The 24,873-nt window shown below is 38.2% G+C and overlaps 1 protein-coding gene across 1 annotated transcript; it reads left to right on the top strand.

Moving 5' to 3' along the window:
- Positions 1 to 410: 410 nt before the first annotated feature.
- Positions 411 to 12,831, top strand: LOC121444826 (small nuclear ribonucleoprotein Sm D1-like). Its single transcript, XM_041646727.1, has 3 exons — positions 411 to 465; positions 12,485 to 12,562; positions 12,686 to 12,831. The coding sequence occupies exons 1-3, from the start codon at positions 411 to 413 to the stop codon at positions 12,829 to 12,831; spliced, it is 279 nt and encodes a 92-aa protein (XP_041502661.1).
- The last annotated feature ends 12,042 nt before the right edge of the window (positions 12,832 to 24,873 follow it).

Raw genomic sequence — 24,873 nt, 5'->3', positions numbered from 1 at the left:
AGGAAAATGAATATTTGAGATATCCAAAATACTTGTAATATGGTATAGAAATTCTTATGGTCTTTTGGTGACAAAATTACAGTGACTGATGATAATCATGTTATTTTTGACTCTGCATTCCTAGTTGAAACAAATACTAAATGAAAGGTTTGTCTGACAAAGGTACATTTTTTCCTATCTAAATTTATAGTTTCACTGATTTTTTCTTTTAAATAACTTTATTTATTCTTTGAAATTTTCACATATTTATGCAGTGTTCTTTGTTTATATTCAAACTTTGACCTCTCTGTTCAACTCTTTTTCAGGTCTCCCTATAACATCTCTGTCTCAACTTCATGTCCTATTTATTTACTTTAATCCACTGAGTCCCATTAGTGCTACAATATGGGTACAGGGTCATTTATTACAACATGGGTAACATACTGATGGTCAACTCCCAGGAAAAAAGTGACACATTTTTAGCAGGTATCAACTATGAATAGCTTTTCAGCTGGGGGGGGGTGACCTCATGAACTCCTCCTATATCCATGCTGGATTGTTGAATTGACTTAATCTTGTACAGCTCTCATGCATGTATAAGTTCATGAGTGCTATCATCATGTCATGTCTAGAGGGCAGAATTTGACAGCACTCCTTTCCACCCTGTGGTTCTTATATTCTTCCTGTCCCCTCTTCTGAGATGTTTTCAGAGCCTTGATAGGGTGTGTGTCTGTGTGTGTGTGTGTGTGTGTGTGTGTGTGTGGATGAGAGAGAGAGAGATAGACAGACAGACAGACAGACAAAAGTCATATTTATTGCTCAACTCTCACAGTCACTTTTGTCCTCAGCATGTTAACCAGTTTTAAGTCTCTGTATTGACTACTACCACTACACAATGAAGCCCCTCTGACAAAGGTTGACAGCAGTTTGGGTCTTGGGTATAAACATAAACAAACACTTAAAGGGAAGTTTGACAACAAAACCATTTTTCAAAAGAAACTTCTAGGGATGTTGTGCAAATATTGCTTTGTCAAGACTTGAAGGCTTTGATGAGGCTTGCCTGTTTATGTATACATGCATACATTTTGTAGAGATGAATGAATTAAGGAAGGCAATGGGAGGACTTGGGTGGAAAATGGTCAATCGTTTCACACATTATTTAAAAAACTTCAAGTCCTTAGACTTTCTCATCAATCTCTAAAATACCCCTGCACTAAATTTTTTTTTTATAAATGTGTAGCCCAGGCTGTCCTCAAACTCGTGATCCTCCTGCCTCTGGCTCCTTCAGCAAATCCTACTGATGTGCCCCACCACAACTGGCTCCAGCAATAATTTTTAACAGTGCATTTTTCATAGATGTTGCCTCAAATTCAATTTTTCTTTATAGTACAGTTCCAATGTAATTATAGCTATCACATTGACTGGGTTAGAGGATTTGTATGGATTTCTAACAAGATCCAAGAAAGACCCGTTTATAAAACCCTGGAACATATTTTTTTTCCTTTAAAGTATTAGTTAAAAGAAAAAGAAAAAACTGGGTATTTTGAATTTTATGGTAATAATAGAAAAAATACTAGGTACGTTTGTTGAGGGAGTTTGAAGTGAATGTAACACTGCAACTATCGACTTCATATTTCAGCTCACATCCATATTTATTGATTAGAGAAGGAATGACTCAGGACAAGATTGATTTGATAGAAACCGTACTCTGCTTATTTATCATGTGGAGAAAATTTGCACATCCACCTAGGCATCGGGGTATTACTTTATTGACTGTGAATTAAGTCTTGGCTGAGTGTCAAGTTTTCACTTGCAGGAGATAGTCTCTTTCCAAGAATCTTCTTGTTTGAAGATGAACAATAAACTAAAATAACTATGGATTGAATGTTTTGGGTTTTGCAGTTTAAATTTTCTGGAACTACTTTGAGAAGTCAAAATATAGCAAAACATTGTTAACCGGTATTTGTGGTAATAGCATTGTTGGTTGATTGGAAATTTCTCCCATTCTGTCTATAAACAAAGCAAATAAAAGCTAGTGTTAACAAGAAACAAAGACTCAATCACTTATATATCTAATCATTAATAATATTAGCTGTAATCTGAAGTCAGTTTCTAATTAGTAAAGTAGGGTGCTCAGTTTCCAAAGTAACTTCCAGTAGTAATCCAGCTTACATTCACAAAGTAGTTAAGATATGTCAGGATTATATTGTGTATTTTCCTGGGTGTTTAATTACAAAATCTCTGGTATTGTTCTCCCTTTACATTTGATAAAACTAAGACTCAAAGACGGCTAACTGATTTACCATAGGTTACAGAACGTAAAACTAGAATTAAAACTGGCTTCAGGGATTTGTGTATTGAGGAGGGAGTGAGGGAGAAAATGACAGAATGAGTAGATAAAAATTAGTAGAAAATTTAAAATTTTGCATCTTTTAGAAACCAATTAGTTAGATTCCTAAATCCATCCTAAGTGACAATAGATTTTGGCAGATGAGGGGTTAAGCTAATTTACTACTGGTCATTTTCTGGTAGCATAACAACTATATTCCAAGGGAAATAGCTGCTCATAAGTGCTAAGAGTCTTATTACTGTTCAAATGCCCTTTTAATACTTTTTATGCTGGCAAATGTACATTACAAATGAAATACAGGGAAAGAATAATTCAAACTCTTCGGATGGTGGCATTTTGTAAACCTTAAAGCCATAGTACAAATCTTTCTCAAACCTTTGGAAATCCATCTTCATAGCAGAGAGTAGGTGGGAAGGCGCTTGCAAATCCTTTTCAACCCGACAGCTCAGAAACCTAACTTGTTTTCTGATTCCTCAGCTGTGACAGGTTGGTGGCGGTGTATTTTTCACTTCAGAAGCTAAGGACTCTTGCTAGAGTGTGGGAGTCAAAGCAGCTGGGCTGTCACTCTAGATTCTAGGCAGGGAGGCAAAAGGAGCAAGGAGAAGGCAGTGTTGCCAGGTCTTTTATAGTGTTTTCCTGTGAAAACGCTTGGATGATCAGCATAGTCTTCGGGAGATTTTTTTGTGTTAATACTCTTTAACAACGTCTTTACACCCAATCTTCAATTGTAATGAATCTATTTTCTCTACTTAGTCAATCCTTCTTCTACCCTTTCTCTTTAAGCCACTCTATCTTTATTCAATTTGAGGGGACAAGTAACCTGTCTCTCTCAAACATCATATCACTTGTTCATTGTGCCTGGCTTTTCCATTAAAATATTTTCAGTCATTTAATTATTTTTCCACTTATGACATCTATCCACCCAACTTCCCCCACCATTATATACCTTAAATATTGATCATTTGTTATGTATTAAGGACTTTAATATGGTCTGGAAAGTCAGTAGCAATGAAAAGAAATATGGTCTTTCCCCTGGAGTATACAGCACAAGAGAGATAGAGAGAGAGAGAGAGAGAGAGAGAGAGAGAGAGAGAGAATAACAGAGCAGGCGAGCACAGGAGTTATTCACCTCAAGTTATGCTAAGTGCCAAGATGAACATGGATGCAGAAGTGAACTGTGATAGAAAATGCCGGGAAGGGATCTATTTAACATGTTCAGGAATCAGCTCAATTGAAACTGAAACATTCCTCTGGAGGAAACTTCATCTGAAATGCAGACACATTATATGGCAGTGGTAATGCATTACCTCACTAGAATGGTCACATTGACAGAGGACATTAGTCTAAGGACAGGGGTCTTGGAACACATCACTTTTGCATGGCACGAGGCTCAGGGAGCAGAGAGGTAGACTACTATCTCATTCCATGTTCTAAAGTTTATAGTGGGTGGTATTGTTTTAAAGACTTCCATTGTACCCTTACTAGGTGGTGAGTATCAACTCTACCAAAGGGATTGGAAATCATCCAAAAAATTCAATAGGATGACCAAGATCATATGGTTAGCTGGTAGCAAAAAGGAGTAGGGGACCTAGAGTAAGTGTGTGAGTGAGGATGGGTTAGACCACAATATGCAACTGTTGAGGGAATAAAGTAACTGATGAGAGAAGGAAGGGCAGGTGAATCTGGAGGATGGAGTGGTATGAGGGAAATAAGTATACTTAAAGTACATTATATACTTGCTTGAAAATGCCTTTATATTAGCCTGTAAAATAATTTAAGAAATTAGAGAGTCTGAGTTTGCCCCCACCCACCAAGAGGGGGAAGCAAAGGCAGAAAAACACAGGGCAAGAGAAGGATTATGGAAAGAAAAGATCTAGTGTTATTAATCACAAAAGCAAAGGATCTGGTTTTGTTCAAAATATCCTACAGTTCACCCAGAGAAATATGCTAATTTTTTGAAAATCACAGGGGAGAATAGTTAAGTCCAGACTGCTTATTTTTTCAAAGGACAAAACATGCAGAATGAATGGAAAGAGCCAGAATACTTTGAAAAGGCCACTAGAATTAGGTTCTCTCCCTGCCCCTCCCTCTCTCCCTTCCATTTTTCGACCCTCTCGAAAATGGAGAATTCCTTTAAGTACAGTGATTGCTTGGTTTTTCTTGAAGTGGTTACAAATGTCAAGCAAATGAAGTATAAAATAATGATGCTGAATAGTCTGGAAGGACTTAAAGCACATTAAGATCGTTGAGTTATGATTCACAGAAGGCTATATTTGTCTGGACAACATCCTGTCCTACAGATACTAGTTCAGGTCCACATGCATAACACCAGTTGTTGTCCTGAGCTCACTGCCCATCCCTAAAATGTGACAATGATTAAACGCAAAATGCAAAATGTTGCAGTATGTAAGTACAAATTTAAAACAATAATGGCCTCTTGTCAGACAATATGGAAAAGCAAAGTTGCCTGGAATTTGTTATTATACTTGCAAATGGAGTAATATTTACAGTGGGTTGACACGGTGCTACATAACCCGACACAAGGCAAGGGAAGGATTATGGAAAGCAGGGTTGGAAAATGGTGAGCTCAAGGAAATCACAAAGCAGTACACAAGGAGGAAAATAGTTTCAAGGTCAGTGTTCCTCATATATTCAGAATAGCCTCTATAATCCAGTTTCTCCTTCTCTCCCTGTCCCTCCCTCTCTCTGTTCCGTTTTTTGAGGCAAGATCTCATATAGCACAGGTTAGCCTTGAACTTGCTGTAGCCAAGGATGGCCCACACATTTGGAGTACCAGAATTACACAAGTATGCCATCACACTTAGCCTCTAATTTTATTTTACAGAACAAAAAGTCCAAATAACTAGACTATTGATGGCTTTTGGCCTAATGTCACCAGTCACAACATTTCTTAATTTTTGTATGATTATTTTTGTATGGATGTGCTTATGCATCACGTATTTGTGTGCACACACATGTATGCACTTATTTGGAACCTAGAGGTTGAAGTTACTTCACTTTATTTGTTGTTTCTTCCCTTTATTTTCCTCATACGGGGTTTGCATAGAGCCCAGAGCTCAGACAGATACACTCCAGAGCTTTTCCTGCCATTGCCTCCTCAGCACTGGGTTTCTAGTTACATGTCACTGTACCAGCTTTTTGTATGTGTCCAAGGGGACTGGACACAATTCCTCATGCATGCATAGCAAGCATTTCACTGACAGAACCATCTTCTTAGCTTTTTAAGACTTTTCAAATACCTTATTCATCTCTGAATTATAAGTGCCATGAAGCCAGAATCAATGCCAATTGTGTTTGCTCCTTTATCTCCAGCATTTAAAAGGTGTCTGACATACAGTGCGAATGTGCAATTCTATTTGATATTTGAATGAATTGTTATTCTCTTGGCTTCTTTGAAAGCTTTTGTGGCTTTTCTCCCATACAGAAGAACTGCCCCTAGCTAGCATGTCTCTCTTTAACCAATTATTTTCACTAAAACTTGCTTATCTTACACTATATTTTATTTCCTAGGGGACTCTGTGAAGAGAGAAGGTATTAGCCAATAAGATTAAAAGTTTCTCGCACTACATTAATCCAAGTACATATAGAAAAAAGGAAGCTATTCTGGTGATTAGAACAGAGAAAACTGAATGCAGGATGCTGGATAAAGCAACAGTGAGGGTACATGTAAAGTAAGTCTTGCCACTTTGCTGACAAACTATGTTGAAAGGGATGTTGGTGCATACAGCTGGTATGGTCTCATACAATCTAAGCATTAGACAGAATCTTAAACTTCTTTCAGGATGAATTCACTGAATAGATAGATGCCCATCACCAATGGCTTTGACTTGTTCTTACATGTCTGCTCTTTTTCCTCAAGCACATAACGCCTATCATCATATAGATACATTTCTACCCAGGATAAAAGACTCTCTTCCTTTCATATGTGCAAATAGTGAAGAGCAGTAGACTAACTTTTAGTTCTATACTGGAGTGGATACATTTAAGACTGTCTCTTTTGGTGGAAAACAAAATCTTTTGCCTTTCTTCCTTCTAGTGAGGAGATAGTGATTGGAACTTCAAAGACCCATGATGTGTCCTTGAAGATTGAAATCACATAATAGACCAGAAAATAGCAATGAGGACTGATGATTTTATAGAGCTACCTGAAGCTTTGAAATACCCACCAAAATCATGAGGAAGTAACCAGGTGGTGGCGGTACATGCCTTTAATCCCAGCATTTGGGAGGCAGAGGTAGGTAGAGCTTGTGAGTTTGAGACCACCTGGTCTACAGAACAGTTCTATGGCAGGCACCAAAGCTATACAGAGAAACCTTATCTTGAAAAACCAAAAAAGAAAATCATGAGGAAGTAAACCTGTCTATTGTTTAGCCAAGGCTTTTTTGATTTTTTGATTTATTCCTGCAATATTCCTAATCTAATCCTAACAAATTTACCTTTGTTGTTGAAGTTACATTGTGACAAACTGGCACTAAACTTTAACCTTGACATTTTTAGCCTTGGAGAACTTATGTTTCAGGCTGTGTATTTGTCTTTAAACAGCTATTACTAATGGAAGTGTTTCTTTACTAATTATGAGTTTATCTTCATTTAGATCTCGCTTATGGGTTGCAGACTGTTTGGGGTGTTACAGAGTACTTTTAATCCTTTATTTCACATGCTGTGAGTTTGAAGAGGTACTCATGTTCTTCTGAATTGGCTCATCATCAGTCTTAGTATTGACAATTCTCTCAACTACACACTTTAGCAGACATGATTTCTTCGTTTCAATGAGCTTATACTTGATTCTTGTCTAAGTTCTTGCACAAGCCCTTCTGAGAAAGAGCTCTAGGCTGTAATAGAGCTGTGTTCTGTACAGCCCCACTTATTTAATAAACTCAATTTAAATTAGTAAAAGAGTACTTTGTACTTGCTCTGTGCTAAATTAGTAGCCTGTGGCTTACATTGTGGACCTTAGTATTTTGGGTGGGCAAAAATCGCGGTTAAAACAAACATGGTCATTTAATCCCATACTATATTATAATCAGTGTGTGTGGCATGAGACTTAAAGCTTTAATTCATTATTAAGCACACTGTACACAAAACAGCTTCTTCATTTACATAGTAGGAGGCAGCATTTTCATTTATTAGCTTTTGCTTAATCTGCTTTAACAAAGCTTTCAATCTATGTGCTCTCTGAGAAAGTAGCCAGTCCTGATCTTCATATCCATGCCTGCCTCTTTAGAATCTACCAATCACTTGTAAAAGAAACATGCTATACGAGTCACCTGAGAATCCAGTTTCTAAATGCATTCAAATAAACTTGCAATCTTTCGACATGTACATCTAGGAGATAGGCTTCTCTCCCCCGATCCCAATAGAACACTGAAATAAAGTCATTGATTCCTCCCTGTCAAATTCAACAAACCAATGTTGCTCCTTAGCTCTGTTGATACTTCTGTGGTATTTGACTCTGTTGAATACACCATTTTCAACATTTTGCCTCTCTTGGTTATTGACATGACAGCACTGTTGTCTCTTCTCTGTGATTGTTCTTCATTTCCTCCTGCTGAGTCCTCTTCCCTTTCTCCCTGTCTCCATGATTTTACTCTGTGTTCTGTACTGGACTTGAATTCACGGTTGTCCTGTCTCAGATTCTCATATGCTGTCTTACTGGTATAGTCTATGATGCCAAGCTCTCTCATCTCAGTAATGTGTTTATTATTTAGAGCCTTGACCATCTGATTTTCTTATTTTATACCTTTATCCTCGATCATCCCATCCTTTCTATGGAATCATCATAGGCTAATTATATTTTGGTTGTTATTTTCACCTTAAAAGATTTTTGAACTCTGAAACATTTTTTTTCGGATTCCGTGGACATAGAGACAATACTATATTTTCATTTTTTTAAAATTTAACACATAGAAACCATACAATTGTGTCTATGCCTGAGATATCATGTGATGTTATAAATACATATACATGTTGTATAATGCTTAAATCAGATTAACTATAGCTATCTTTCCAAACATTTTTTTCTTATAGCAAAAACTCAAAAAATTATTTCCTCTGTCTTTATTGTGTGTGTGTCTGTGTGTGATGGCTACATATGTATACATATTCATGTGTATGTGGAGTATGCATGTGTACATGAGCCTAAGAGGCCCATAGACCAACATCTGGATCAAGATGTCTTCCTCAATTGTTATCCACTTTATTTTTTGAGACAAGTTCTGTTGCTTAACTTAGAGCCCACCATTGTGACTAGTTTTGCTGTACAACAGCTTTGGGGAGACCCATGTTTCTGCTTCTGATGTGCTGAGGTTACAGACACTTGTGGCCTTGCCTGATCTTTTACATGGACCCTGGATATGTGAACTCATGTACTTATGCTTATATGGTAAGCACTCTAACCACTGAGCAATATTTTCAATCCAAATTCTATTTTTCAAAAATGTATAATACATAACTATTATACACCTATAATCATTTTGCCTATAGAAGCTTGTTTCTGTCTAATTCTTAGTATCCATTGACCAACTTCCCTCCATCCCTTCTTCCTTTTGCTTTTCCAGCCTCAGGTAACCAATCATACTCTCATGTCCCATGAGATCAGCACTATCTTGATGACTCAAAGGTACCATAAAACAGATACCATCAGAATTCATTCATTATCTTCCTCTTTAACTTGGATACCTGTATCAAAATCAGAGAATCAAGCATTTACTTATCTGTCTTATTTCTCTCAGTGAACTAGCCATGCAAGTACTATTATCTCAAAATAGAAATGTGAAAACTGAGGTTCAGGGGGATTCTGTAGCTCATCCACAAGTACCTAGGTTACTCTAAGACAGCTTTTAATGTATTTTATTGTGATTCTGGAACTGAAACACCTTTTTTTTTCAATGATGAGGGTGAAAACCAATGTCATGTTTGTGCTCAGCAAGCAATCTACCACTAAACTAAAACCCCTGTCTTAGAGCAGAAACTAAGAAGGACTTTGCTAAATTACTCTTACTGAAAAGGTCTTTGCTAAATTATCCTTACTAGGAGATTCTCTTATAGCATTTTTTTTTTCATTTTGAAAATCAGGAAACAAGATCCCAAGAGATGGAATACTAAAGAGGAAAGTGTTGTTGAGATGGTTAGCTTAGGAAAGAAGTTGGGGTTCTTGAGGCACTACGAGAAGTACAAACTCAAGAGTTCAGAGAACAAAAGGCAGTTGAGAAGAAGGTGAATAGTACCATAACTAGGAAGATAAATTTTGACACCAAATCTCTCTCTTTTTTCTAGGGTCTTCTTAAGTGACATTTGGCTTCACTGACATTCAGTTTGGCCTCAGAGTAGTGGTTTCCATGGAGGACAGGGAAAAATCTTTTGGTAATCCCAAGCTTCAATTTTCATGTAACTCTAGATTCTCATGGAACTTGCACCATATTTGAAAGGGCCTGACTGATACACATGACTGCTAAACACAATGATAACTGGTGTTATTTGGGAACCAAGACAAAAGCACATTTTCATTCCAAGTTCATCCATAAAAATTGTTTGCTACTTTTTTGTTAAACATCTGTGTTTTTGTTTGTTTGTAGTTGATTTTATTCTCTAACCCCAAAATTTCTTCATTAAATTTTTCATCCATATAAGCTGAACAATCAGAACTCATTTCATACATAAAATTCATCAAGTGTCAAATTTCTTTAATTTCAACATTCAGTATATATTGTTTGACTAAATCAGCATATTCCAATAATGATATAGTTAAGATAAATTCTTCTTGTCTATTGCATTGCATATGGCACTGGAGATGTGTTCCTTTTGTATCTTTTCCCTTGATTTTTGCCAAATGGAATTTATTAAAAATAATGAGAGATGGTTAGCATTAATTATCAACTTCATATGATCTAGAATCACCTTGGAGACAAACATCTTGACATGTCTGTGACGGAGTGTTTACTTTAGATTAATTGAGATGTTCAGAGTGCCCACCCCCAGTTACCGTGGGTTCTAGGCTAAGGGAAAAGGGAAAAGTGAGCTAAGCACCAGCATTCCTCACTTTCTGCTTATTAACTGTAAATGTACTATGACCAGTTGCCTCATATTCCTGCTGTTACTACTGTCCTGCTATGATGGACTATATCCCTTGAAACTGTAAGTCAAAATAAACCCTTCATTTCTGGAGTTGCATTGTCAAGTATTTTTTTTTATCAGCAACAAGAAAATTGGTGAGTATAGTACATATCAAGAGATTTTGTATAGATGAAATTAATGCCATATTTGTTTGTTTGTATGTAGTACTTCTTCTGCCATAGGTCCACTCTTACCCTTGTCAAAGAAAGGCATTTTTGTCATGACCTTTTCTTCCTGATCTCATATATTTGAATGCCTAGTTCCTAGTTGGTGAAACTGGTAAAGAAGGAGGAGAAGGTGTGACTTTTTTTGGAGTAGGTGTGTCACTGAGGGTGGACTTTGAGGTTTCAAAAGCCTATGCCAGTCCTAGTCTCACACTCTTTCTGTCTCTAACTTGTGGATTGGATGTGAACCCTCAACCCCATGTCTGTCTGCTGGCTTCCATACTCCCTGCCATGATGGTTATAGATTAACCCCCTGAAACTGTAAGCAAGTCAAATAGATACTTCCCTTTCTAAGTCTTAGTCATGGTGTCTCTGCAGCGCAATAGAACAGTAACTAAGAGAGTATTTATGTTGAACTATAGATTTCTTGGATTCGTTCTTCTTGTCTGAAATTTTTTTTATTTTTTTTCTTTATTTATTAAGGATTTCTGCCTCATCCCCACAACCGCTTCCCATTTCCCTCCCCCTCCCCCGATCAAGTCCCCCCCCCCCTCATCTGCTCCAAGAGCAATCAGGGTTCCCTGACCTGTGAGAAGCCCAAGGACTGCCCACCTCTATCCAGGTCTCGTAAGGTGGGCATTCAAACTGCCTAGGCTCCCACAAAGCCAGTACGTGCAGTAGGATCAAAAACCCACTGCAATTGTTCTTGAATTCTCAGTATTCCTCATTGTCCGCTATGTTCAGCTAGTCCGGATTTATCCCATGCTTTTTCAGACCTAGGCCAGCTGGCCTTGGTGAGATCCCAATAGATCATCCCCATTGTCTTAGTGTGTGGGTGCACCCCTCGTGGTCCTGAGTTCCTTGCTCGTGCTCCGTCTCCGTCTGCTCCTGATTTGGACCTTGAGATTTCTGTCCGGTGCTCCCGTGTGGGTCTCTGTCTCTGTCTCCTTTCATCGCCTGATGAAGGTTAATATTCCTGAGGATGCCTATGTGTTTGTCTTTGGATTCACCTTATTTAGCTTCTCTAGGAACATGAATTATAGGCTCAATGTCCTTTATTTATGGCTAGAAACCAAATATGAGTGAGTACATCCCATGTTCCTCTTTTTGGGTCTGGCTTACCTCACTCAGGATAGTGTTTTCTATTTCCATCCATTTGTATGCAAAATTCAAGAAGTCCTTGTTTTTTACTGCTGAGTAATACTCTAATATGTATATATTCCATACTTTCTTCATCCATTCTTCCGTTGAAGGGCATCTAGGTTGTTTCCAGGTTCTGGCTATTACAAACAATGCTGCCATGAACATAGTTGAGCATATACTTTTGTTGTATGCTAGGGCCTCTCTTGGGTATATTCCCAAGAGTGGTATTGCTGGATCCAGGGGTAACACCCTTAAGAATCTGACCATGGGAGAGTTTGGAGAGAGGAAATTGAGTGGAAAATGATGTAATTATATTATAATTTCAAAAAAAATTTAAAAACATCTGAATTATACTGATATGGGATTCCCCTCTGTATGCTGTGAATGTGTTTTATTTCCAATGGTTAATAAAGAGGCTGCGTTCAGCCAATGACTTAACAGAATAAAGCCAGGCAGAAAATCTGAACAGAGATGTAGAGAGATGTAAAGAGGACTCAGAGTCCAGGAGACACCATGTAGCTGCTGAAGGAGCCGGATGCATCCCAGAACCTTGCCGGTAAACCACGAGCCTCATGATATACATAGAATAATAGATATGGGTTAATTTTAGATGTAAGGGCTAGCTTCCAGCCATTCATACTGCTTGTCTGGGAGTCTTTGGGGCCTGAATTCCGTGTCCAGAGGGAGGCTGCAGCGCTAGGATGAAGCTTGTGAGATTTTTTGATGAAATTGAGTCATGAAACCATAATCATTGAATTGAAGAATGGAACACAAGTCCATGGAACAATCTCAGGTGTAGATGTTAGCATGAATACACATCTTAAAGCTGTGGAAAAGACCCTGAGGAACAGAGACCCTGTACAGTTGGAAACATTGAGTATTCGAGGAAACAACATTCGATACTTTATTCTACCAGACAGCTTACCTCTTGAAACATTACTTGTGGATGTTGAGCCTAAGGTGAAATCTAAGAAGAGAGAAGCTGTTGCAGGACGAGGTCAAGGCCGAGGTAGAGGAAGAGGACATGGTTGCAGCAGAGGAAGAGGGGGTCCTAGGCGATAATGTCTTTCAAGATTACTGTTCCAAAGTGATATGGAATTGGGGGATATTTTTTGTACAGGTTTTGTTTGTCAGTTTTTAATAAACCTAAGTGTGGGATGAAAAAAAGATGTAAGGGCTATCTAGAAATATGTTTAAGCTATTGGCCAAACAGTATTGTAATTAATAAAGTTTCTGTGTGATGGTTTCAGGTCTGGGCATCCAGGAAACAAATGAGCAATCTCCGCCTACACTACAGCCTAATCTGTTAAGGCTCTACATGAATAAATTTATCTTAACATTGTTATGACCTTGCATTCTTGTATTTTATTATATTTCATACTTGTTTAGCCAATACTTACTAAATTGCTGAATTGAAGATAGAACAAAATGAATATTGTGCTGATTAGTAGATGTAGCCAAAGGCACACACTACGTAAGTGAATTGAATAGGAAAAGTGTTTGTGGCAATTTGACCCGAGGGCACTGTCAAGCTTCCTTTGGTTTTCAACAAGATCCCTTTTTAGGGAAACCAAAGGCATGACAAGATCAATGATCAGATCAGGCCAACATCAAGTACCAATAACCAAGGAGAACATGCAGTGACTGTTGACAGACCTGTGTTAGATGCTGCGGACAGATGAAGGATAAGGTAGTATCACATACACATATACATTTACACGTGACTGGAAATAGCTTCTATGGTCTTATCACATGTAAACTGGATGACCACGTCATATCAAGTTAAGAGTTAAGTTAGGAGGGTTCAATCATTAGTAGCGGGAGAGAGGATGGATATTTTTTTCATTATAGAATCTCAAACTAAGAGGAATGGGCCCACTTTCATCACTACTCTCCAGTTTTACTTACATTATTATTTTATTTTTAGAAAAGAAACTAAGGCTGAATAATTAGTGAGTCCTAAAGTGTGTGGATGCTTAATCAAATCAGCTTTTATTAAAGTACCATATCTGTATGCCTAGCTAGTGAATATGCAGATTTGCAAATTTAATTTTTTAATTAAGTGATGTCTGATAAGATTTTATTTATATAATACTTTTCGTCTCTGTCTAAACTTAAATTTATTGGGAATTGAAGCTACAATGACTGGATCTGAGTATATACCCTCCCACATACTCCCTGACTTATCTAAGCAAAGTTCCTTAACGTTTCTGTGCCTCATTTTCATCATTTGTAAAATAGGAATACTAACATCTACCTCAACCACATTTTTGTAGGTAGTGCCTTATTTAAAATAACTTCTCTATTAGTGCTTGTTATTAGCTCTGACGAGTTATACAGGAGTTAAAGTGGAAGAGAAAATGTCACTGTTGTGGACTATTCATTCCTTCATACTGGGGGAAGATGTGTCATTGTGATAGGGTTAATAAAAAGCTAAACAGCCAATAGCTAGGCCATTAGATAAATTGCTAAGCTAATAGCTAAATGATCCATAGCTAGGAGGTTTAGCAGGGTTTTCTGGACAGAGAGAGCTCGGTAAAGAAGAAAGGTGGCTCCTAGCCAGATGGAGAGAAAGCAGGATGGGCAGTACAAAGTAAAGGGTGAATCTGAGTTATAAGAGCTGGTTAGGAACAAGCCTAAGCTAAGGCCAAGCTTTCATAGTTAATAATAACCTGCATGTCATTTTTTTGTGAGCTGGCAGCCCAAAAAGTGAAGTCTGTCTACTACTGTTTGAATTAATCGAATAAACACCTAGACAGAAAAACAGGTTTATGTTGACTCACAATTCAAGGCCACAGTCCTCCATGCTGGGGCCAGTCCAGCATCAGGGCTTAAGCAGCTGTTCATGTTATATCTGCAGGCAGGAAGCAGAGAGTGATGCATGCCTGCATTCAGCCAACCTTTTCCTTTCTATACAGTCCTCCACCTAGCCCAAAGAATGATGACACCCACTTTTAGGCTCATTCTTCCCACTTTAATAAACCTAATCAAGATAATCCTTCACAGATCGGCCAGCAGCTAATCAAATTTAAATAACCTCTCATCCCAGTGCACCTGGGAGGTTTGTTTTCTTGATCTTATCAAGACGACAATCTTTGAAGAAAACAATTCACTTCCCCTCCCAAGGTGAAAAGTAAATGAAAGTGGGAGAGAGAGGAGTGGTATCTTACTTGAGCTCCCTCCACATGGGAATATGAGGTGATTCGTGGTTTATTTTCTATGGAAGAATCCAGAGAAAGAAAAACCACCTTCATTTCAATTATTCATATTCTCAATATAGAAAGATCCTAGGTTAGGGATGGAGCAAAGTCCTTTAATAAATTCTTGATATAACATTGCCCTCATTTTCAGGATAAAAATTTCATTAGGATTTGGTGCTAGCCCCTGGAACTAGCATTTGGAAGCCACTGAACTAGATAGATGACTCTTAAGATTCCTCTATCCATGAGATGTTATGATTCTATGAAAGAATTTCATTTGTGCCTGGCCCAGAGAAGAGAACCAAGGGACTGAACCTGGGTCAAGGGACAGGCAGATCCTGAAAATGTGTTTGTAAAAGGGCTGGCAGTCAGGCCCAGAGCATTTCTCTTTGGAATTCTTAATCATATTTCCCAACTGTCAATATGGAGGAAAATTACCTAAAAAGGCCAGAGGGCTCTTGTGAGTAGAACTTTTTGTTGGACCTCTGTGACCAGTTTTGGGCTTTGGGAATTTCATTCCCAGCCTAGGTGCCACAAGATTTGGAGGAAACGGCAGAAATCTTAACTTGAGCTTTTCTCCCAGTCCTAACATTTTAAATGTATTTGTTTCTTGTCTTCATATGTTATTAGCAGTTTACAGTTCTTCTCCTCTCACCTGTGCCCCACTCCCCCGCCACCATGAACCTATGAAGCCATGTTGCAGCAAATTGAAAAAGAAAACCCCATATCCAAAGTGATTTATCATTAATGTGAAATTCTATGCTAATCTGACAGTCAAAGTGGGGATCCCAAACTATTTCAGTGTTCACACTACAAGACAGACAGTCAGATGCCCCCCAGACCATAACATCTTGTACTCTATTAATTGTGTACTGATGGAGCCCTTTGGTTGTATTTGCATTTCCAAATAAATACAAACACATGTCACCATTTTTTATTGATTTTGGACTTCCCTAGGAAGGAAACACTGTTAAATTATAATAAATGATGTCAACTTAAACAAATAGTGCAAAACCCATTAAGAAGGCATTTGTTGCAGAGCTTGGCTTGATTTGTTGGCGTCAGTTGAAATCATGTCAAAATAATGTCTTTGGAAACCAAATAAAAATTTGTTTGCAGATTTGTCTGAAGCAAGCATTTCTAGAGCATAAAAATCCTTAAGAATCAATATGGTTTTATTCAGTATGCAAATGTATTATAAAGCATTACAGAACAAATTCCATCATTGAATTATAGGATAGTGCTAGTGAATTAATAAATAATAATAGATGATAAATAATATAGTGACTGAATTAGATAATACATTTATGAAGAAGTAGAGGGAGAAAAAAGATTAAGGAGGATAGTCTTGGGAGAAGATCAATTTTCAGATAACCTAAAATAACATTTTATATTCAGAAATTAATGGAATTTAGCCCTAACTCGCAATGTCCGGTTAAACTAAATTCCATTGTAGCCTTTAAAAAAAAAGAAGAAAGATGCAAAATGCCTAGCTCTGAAGTAATAACCATTTGTGTTCTAATATTAGTCAGCCTGCATCTGTAATTTGCATAACTGTGTTTGCCTTCCAGGTAATTGGGAATTTAATTGCTATCAGAATAAAATTTGAGTGTTATTTCCAAATGATGTCAGTGCTATGTATCCCAATGTGCAATTTTGAGACTCACTGCAATTAGGTAGATAGGAGGGCTACAGTTCTAAGTGGGTTTCTCCTCAGCATCTCCCAGGTCGTCGTCTGCTGCCTTCTTCACTGTGGTATCTGAGTTGAACATTGACCTTGGGCTCCTATGTTTTCTCTTCCCAGTAAATCAGATCCACTTTCCTTCCCATCCTTTTTTAATCACCCAAAGATGTTTAAAGGAGATAATTTTGTAAAATAGTTAATTCTTTAACCCATAAACTTCTCAGTTTTTATTTTTGTGAAGTAAAATAAGAATTAAACAAATAAATGAAAGAAATCTCAACCATCATCTCCTATAACCAAAGTTTCATAAAAAGAAAGATACTTTAATGCCCCTCCACAGATAAAAGCCAGAAGGATATAATCTCAGAATAATGGGCAACATTTTTACTTAATACAGTTAGTTTTACGACAAACTCTTTCTGTGTTGACCTTATTTTTCTAGTTTTTGCAAAAGTAATAGTGAAATTTCATCATCACCTGGCACTATCTAGTAAAGCTGGTATTTGAAAACTGCTATTCTAAATCATGAACATTGCCGTGATATTAAGGAGGGAGCTTGGTTTTCTCATTGCTGTTTCTCCGTGGTAGGGTAAAGTACAGTTAGAGAACAAAGCAGAATGAAGCTCCGAGACTCGGCTTAGGGAGCAGACACTAACAGCTAGCTCTGGGGTAAAGTAGGAAGAATGCACAGGACTGAGGCATGCCAAGGCTAAGTCAGCAGGGAGGTTTCACTTGGTAGAGATGATTTCTCAAAGAGAAATGCCTGTAGTTACTTTCCCTTGCTCTCACAACTTCTTTGACATGGAATGTTAGAATTGCAGGGCTTTGTGTGGCAGGGCTGGATTTTTTCCTATCTATATGACACTGTGCAGCCTGCTTCCTTGTTGCAGTGGCTGGCTGCTACATGTCCCTTTCCTCTATAAGGAACTACTGATGTTATCCCATTACTGGCTGGCAAGAACAGCATTTTTTATTGATTTGATTTTTGCAAAGAATCCTATAGGCAAAATTTGCTTAGATTCTGAGAGATTCACATTACTAAATTATGCATATGTTGTTTGTAGCTACGTATATTTGTATGTGTTTGTGTTTTCCCACTCCTAATTCAGATCATACCAATTTCCTTTTTACCTTTGGGGAAAAAAAGACCCAAAGAAGTGTTAAATCAAAGGTTTAACTAAGTGCTGTCAGGGTTTTGGCTGTGGGATAGTTAGAAGCATTACGAGGGAAAATCCTACAGAACAATGCCTTGTTGTTAGTTGTGAATGAAACCCAGAGACCATCAGAGGGAGTAGTTTAGCTGCTTTGAAAGGGCTCAGAGGGAGACAGATAATAAATGTGCAACAAACAATCCAATGTCAGAAATGATCACTATTGCAAAATGAGACCGAAAACCTATGCTTTTAGCAATTTCTACACATGAAGATCTAACTCTGGCCATGGCAATATTAACTGAATCATTCTTTGAATCTGGCTAAGGTGGAATTTCACAAGGACAAAGAGGATTTGTTCACTAACCCACAAGAGAGGTACTGGTCATGCATGCTTAAATGTGTTAATGGTTCTGGTCTTTAATGGTAACAATTTAATGAAGATGCTGTTATGCATTTTTAATTGTTCTCCTCTGATTTGACATTAGCCATGCCTTCCTGACTAATATGAAGATTTGTTGGCCAGCATTACAATTGGCTGAAACTGAATCATTATATTGTCAGTCCATCCCACATTTTGTTTGCTTTTGTGTTCTCTAATGCTGTGCAACTCTATTGATGGGGCCCGCTTTCAGGTCCAGATCATCCTTTGCCTCACTCTTTAGAAATAACATTGTATTTGTGTGTGGCGGGGAGGGCTGAGTAATGTTATATGTGTGCAGGTACTTGTAGAAGCCAGAAGAGGGCAAATGATACTCTACGTCTGGAGTTACAGATGGTTCTGAGTCACTCAATACAAGGGTTCTGGGAACTAGGCTCCAGTCCTCTGGAAGAGCAGGAAATGCTCTTAGCTCCTGAGCCATCTTTCCACTGCCCTTTACCACATTCTGAAATCAATGTTTCCCATGACAGAATATATACCAACAAATTCATATCTCTTTAATAGTCTTTGTAGCACTTAGCTTGTAGTAAACTTCATGCATTTATTCTGCCCATGAATTATAATAGTCTCGGCTGGTCTCTGTAGGTGACTTCTCTGAAGTTTGGTTAGATTTCTCTGAAGCCTGTCTAGTAATTTGACTTTTCCTCCTAGGGGTGGAGTCCCCACTCAAAATTTGGCTGCCCTCCTGTCAATCTTTTCTCCTTAGACTCTTGCCCAGCCCACTTTATATCCAACTAACTGGCAAGTTCTGGACATAGAATGAGGATGGTAGATAATTTGTTTCACTTCTGGGTTGGAATTCCTCCAGGATCCCTTACTGGTGTGTTAACTCTTCCCTCCTCTAACTCTAGTTTGAGGGGATGGATATTGCTCTGGATCTTCCTACTGGAGTATAGCCTCTGCATTATAGTAAGGGTCTCTAAGCATCTATGAGTATCTACTTGGCCCAGCTCCCTCTCCTTTCATATGTGCTGTTGGAGTTCATCAGTGATTGTCTTTGTAGATAATATGTTGGGTTTGGGTGCTGCAAAACACACCTCTACAGCTTTATGACTACAAGTGATTCCTTAAAAGGCTTGCTGTTAAAGATTCAGACATAAGATTTTGTCTGTATATGATGTTGCAAAATTGCATATATTTCAGGTGTCCTAGTTAGCATGGAGTAGCATGAGCTGTGGTAACAAGCAAGTCCACAATGCAATATCTTAATACAATGTTTCATTTCTTGTCTACATGGAAATCCTGTGTAAGTTTTCAAGTCAGGATTGTGATTATTCTTCCCAAAGTTATTTAGATATTCAGATTTTTTTCTCTTTGTGGCGCCTAGATTTTCTAAGCCTTCGATGGTGTCTATACTTAGCTTGTGGCAAATAAGAGCAGGCCTAGAAAGACTCTTCTAAAAGCTTGGATCTGTAGGCGATGCCTTATCCTTTCTCTTGTGTGTCATTGGTCAGAATTCAGAGACATGGTTACATGTAATTTCAAGCTGGGTAAGGAATATGCTTTGATTATTTTGCCTTAAAACTGGGAGGAGGGCTTTTGGAAGATACCCTAGTCTCTACTGTAATGAACGAGGAAAACACAAATTTGCTTTTAGCCTTTGATACATTAACTCAGTTCTGTTTTGAAAATTGCTAGTACTACAGAAAGCAAAATAATATTACAAAATAATGAAATATGGGCCAGGTTAGGGAATAAAAAGGGAGCAAGTAAGGGCACAACATTGATAATATGGGTTACTGATGGGAAGGGTCAGATTTCTCAGACATGATGAGTTTGAGGGTCATCAATTCATGCAAAGCTTGGGACTGCACAATGAGGCTACTAGTTATAGCAGATCCAGATAAAGAGATAAAGATAAAAAGGATGCTTTTAAAGGCATGTCCTTGTGTTTGCCAGGTGAAGGTCTTCAGTCCTTGAACAATTGAACTTTTAGCCTGCCCAGCTTCTTAGTTTGCACCTTCAGGCTCCTGCTTCTTATCAGTGTTTCCAGCTCCATTGTAAACCAGTATTAAATTCCATTAATTTTATCATTCTCTGGCCTTAGAGTAAATCTCCGTGAAACAATAGTTTTCTTAAAGCTGTCCATTTGGTGTGAAACTTCCCACTGAGAGGCTTATATATGAGGCAAAATCTTTTCATGTAGAAATGAATTTGTTCTCCTCTTGATCTGCTTGGTTTTCACGAACAGGGACTGACCTCTAGTTCATCCGCTCCCCACTTCAGGAGTCCTGTTATATGTGAGAAGTTGACTTGTGCTGGGGACTAACTGACATATCCTTAACCATGTAGCTGGAGCACGAATTGATAGTTGAAGTGAGTGAGAAGGTGAAGGTGCTTAGCTGCGAGCCTCAGATGTTGGCTGTAGAGCTGTTAATGGGGCTGAATATGATTTGTGTTTGGCCTGCAAGCACTTTGCAAAGGTAGAGAAGTAGCAAAGGTCTGAGGATGCAGAGGCATAGAAACCGTAGATTTTGTTTTTTTAGCTTGAACCCTATATGTGCTCACTAGATGGCAAAATAATCATTGAAGGTGAGAGATAAGGGTAGTCATCTCTTGTGAATGAATAGATTTCTAAGGGGTTCAGGGTCTTAATATTTTAGATTTAGTCATGTGATGTATTTGTGAACATGCTTCAAAGTGTCCTTTTCTCACAGTGCCCAAGACTTCACCATTATAGATCATTCCTTAAGAGCTTTCTAAAACATTTTTAATAAACAAAGTTTGTTTAATCAATAGTTATGTAGTGCACTAGTTCAAAAGGACTTACAGGTATGAATCCACTTCTTTCTCATAATAACCCTCTGATGTAGGTACTATTTTTACACAGAAATCCCATGTTGTAGATGATGACAAAAAGGGACTCTCAGACACATAGCTAGTGAATGGCAAAGCCAGGCTTACAAACCCAGATAGTCTGGTGTGAGACACCGTCTGTGTTCCCCACCATTACCCCATACTGCCTCTCAGCATATGTTACATTTGTTTGGGGGGACTGATACTTAGTCTATTAGAAATTCATTCACCTAATGACACTAACTTCCTTTCTATCCAGTAGAGTATCAGGATTCTGAATGTTTTGAAAAAAAGGATCATAAATGGTCTTGATTAGATTCTTGGGGGAACCAGAGTGTCAGGATGATTGTCTTGTTAAAGAACTAGATCTATCAACATCCATTTTCCCTAAACATGCACCATTCAAGGAATAGCACCATTGCCTCTCTCCTGTATGCAATATGAATATGATTCCAATAATTAACATTTCTAGTGTCTCATCTCTTTTTCAAGTCATTTTATTTAGTGAACCCAGAAGCTATATTAGCTGGATATGAAACTACCAGAGCAACAGTATTTTGGTTGACTGGGAAGCTACAAGCAACTATTTTAAAATTGTGCTTTGCTTCGGTATTTACAATCATTGTACCCTGTTCTTCCAGTGCAACTCCTTGGCGGGAGGTTACTCGCCAGGCTTGCTTTCACTTCCCCACGGATAATTTGGTAGTAGACATTGTTCTCTGATCACTTGAAGCTCCTGTTAGCTTTTTTTATGTCCTATGCCTCCCTCACACTGTGTTCTGCGGGTGACTGACAGTTGGTTCTATTGCTGTCTTTTCAGAATGTTTTCACCTGGTGTTACATAGCCCATGGCTTTCCCTCTATAGCTGACTCTTTTCTACATCCCTAGCTGTGACTGTTCACATCTTCAAATCATGTCTTAGACTTACTTGTATCTCTCACTGGCTATTCCAGAGGAATATCTGGTGGGAACAGGGAGAGGCATTGATGGTTTGGGTAGCTGTTTCCTTACTTATCCTTGTCTCTGGGACAACTTTCCTGGGTAGATGCTATAAAAAGTCAAGCAATAGGGAACTAGGCACCTACTATGCACAGGATGTAGATAAACCAGATCCTCTGAGTCAAACTCACTAGGGCAGAATGAACAGCCTCATATAGAGAAAGGGAAAAAAATCACTTGGCTGATAAGCAGACTTGTCATTCTCTGTGCAATAACTAGGTATTCAGCTCCTACACTTTGGCGCTGAGCTCACTGTCTTCATAATTAATGCTAAAAAAGAGAAGATTTGGAAAGAATACTGAAACAAAAGGCTGAGTCTCCAGAGGGATCCTTTGAAGTGGACTTGGCGCCACCCCCCCCAATGCACACTATTAATCCCTCACGGCCACATTCAGGGAATACCAATGTACTTCTCAGGTCCCCTGGTTCAATCTCACCATAAGACAATTGACCTATTGCCACCATAAGGAGCAAAACCTCAAACAAAGCAGCTGCTGAAAAGACTTTATCAAGCTGGAAATGAATTATTAATATGGTTCTGAAAGGGATTGGCATCAGAAACCAGGCTTTTTATTATTTACATTAATGAGTTGGAAGATGGTGCAGTGATCAAAATCTCAAGTTTGGCGAATGCTGCAGTTTGCAGTGCAACAATGAATAATGAAACAATAGCATTCAACAAATATAAATGCAGACTAATACATTTCTGAACAAAGAACCCAAGGAGGGAATATTTTCAGAGCAGGAAAGGCTAAAGAATAGTCTCAAGTCATTATGGAAATACCCTGCAGTTGGTTTGTTTGAGGATGAAACTCAGACTTACGAAGGCAAGAAAAAAAAATGCCAGACTGCCTGCTGAATAGACACAATACAATGCACCTATCAAAGGTTGCAGCTTTATCTCTACTAGAGATGTGTGCCCAATACAATATGCCGTTTGCCTCTTATCTACCTCGAATGATAAAGCAAATTATTCTAACTTAATATCATTTTCTGTTCCTCAGACAGATTCCAAGTCTTCGCTGCATGGCTGGCAGAGGATTGTGTGTGTCTGGGCTTTCTGTGTACTTCCTCAAAGTTGTTTACAACTATCTTTTCCCCACCAACACCTTGACCCTCTTTATCAGAATAGTGTTCTACTTAACCAACTTTCTCCATTCCTTGTAGGCACCAGACTAGCAATGCCACAGATGGATGAAGGGGTCTTTTATTATATTAGATCCTTTCAAAGGCTAGTATTTTAATTTTATTTGAGTTATCCTTTATTATATATTGTTCAGTCGCTTACACTTCTCTACATTTCTGTCTTTCATAGAGATTTCAATGGTGGCCTTTTTCAGTCCTTAAGCATTTACGAGCTCTTGGTTATTGGTTGTTTGTCAGGCTCTTAACCTATCACTCTCCTGGTCTTTCACTTAACCTATCACTCTCCTGGTCTCTTTCTCTGTTAACAGTTTCTTTGTGCAAACTCTAACCTGCCCACAAGAGCTTGACTTAGTGACTGCTCTGATAATTAGAACCTGCATAATCTCTACCAAATGTGCTTGCTTTTCTATCTTGCCTTCTTTTCTTAGTAAGACTTGAACCAACCATACTTAATATTTTTTGTGCTATTATGGTTACTTTTTCTTATTCAAATTCCTTTCCAGGAAGGTTTTTTTGGTCCACTTAGAAAAAGGAATATAGCGAGGGCTATGAGTGTGTTTATAGCCATTTGAAATTATTTTCAACAATTTCTGTTTAATATCAACTGAAGAAAGGCAGTGCATTTAAAAATAATTGTAAACAGTGTCAAAGATAATGGTTTATAATGATGGCCTTTGGGTTATTGCTATCCTAATCCTGAGTCTTGACTTAGAAAATCCTTTGCCAATGCTTAGGAAAAATTTTTGATTTGGTTTAGATGCTTCTGTCAGTGAAGCATAATAAAAATCCCTATGTATATACATTGATACTCACTGATTATAAATATTACAGTGATTAATATTGTCAACTGTGGACAGAGTGTGACCACCTACCTACCTCATGCTCCTATCTCTGTTCCTTTCAGTATCATTATAGACCATGACTTCAGGTTATAAGCCCTAATAAACTTTTCCTTCCTTAAACTGCTTTTGTCAGGTATGTCACAACAACAAGAGTAGTAACAAAATTAGAAACTTAGTACCACTGTGGGTTCATTGCCATGATAAACCCGAGCATGTGACTTCTAGGACTTTGGAAGTATGTTACAAGGAGTGTATTGCATGGTAGCATTCAATACTGTGGCATGATTTTAGTTCATTGCTCTTACTGAACTCTACAATGGGAGAAAGCAACATGTGGAGTAAACATATGAAAAGTGTGCCCATTGGAGGAGAAATGGGAGAGTTTAAGGTTCATGTCATGGTAGCTACTGGGAAAACATTTGCAATTGTGAAAGAGGCTAGCACTATTAAGGGAAACCTGGTTTGCTATAAAACAATAGGAAAAGAACTGTGGGGAGAGCCCTATCTGCCCTATCCAGTGATATCTCCATCTAGTGTGCAAATTGAGAATGTCACTGAACTGTTGTGTGTGTGGATTTTTTTCCTCAAAACTTAACTACCTAGGGCAGAGAAGGACTTCCTCAGAACCAATTCACAGAAGGTACACAGAGGACTATGTAACTGTGGTTAAAGTTGATCAAGCTACATCTAAAGCTGTCAGGAGAACCTGGAGTCTTGTGCATGTGCTATGAATTTTATCGGCATGAAAGGTGTGAGAGGTGGGTATCAGGAGACTGTGTGGAGTTTCCAGAAGGCCACTGAGTCCCAAGAATAGATGGCAGGATTGGAAACCCAGAAAAAGAA

The sequence above is a fragment of the Microtus oregoni genome, unplaced genomic scaffold (assembly GCF_018167655.1).
Source record: "Microtus oregoni isolate MIOR12 unplaced genomic scaffold, Mior012 000143F_ref0000043, whole genome shotgun sequence".
Lineage (NCBI taxonomy): Eukaryota > Metazoa > Chordata > Mammalia > Rodentia > Cricetidae > Microtus > Microtus oregoni.
This window is presented reverse-complemented; position numbering and strand designations above follow the sequence as displayed.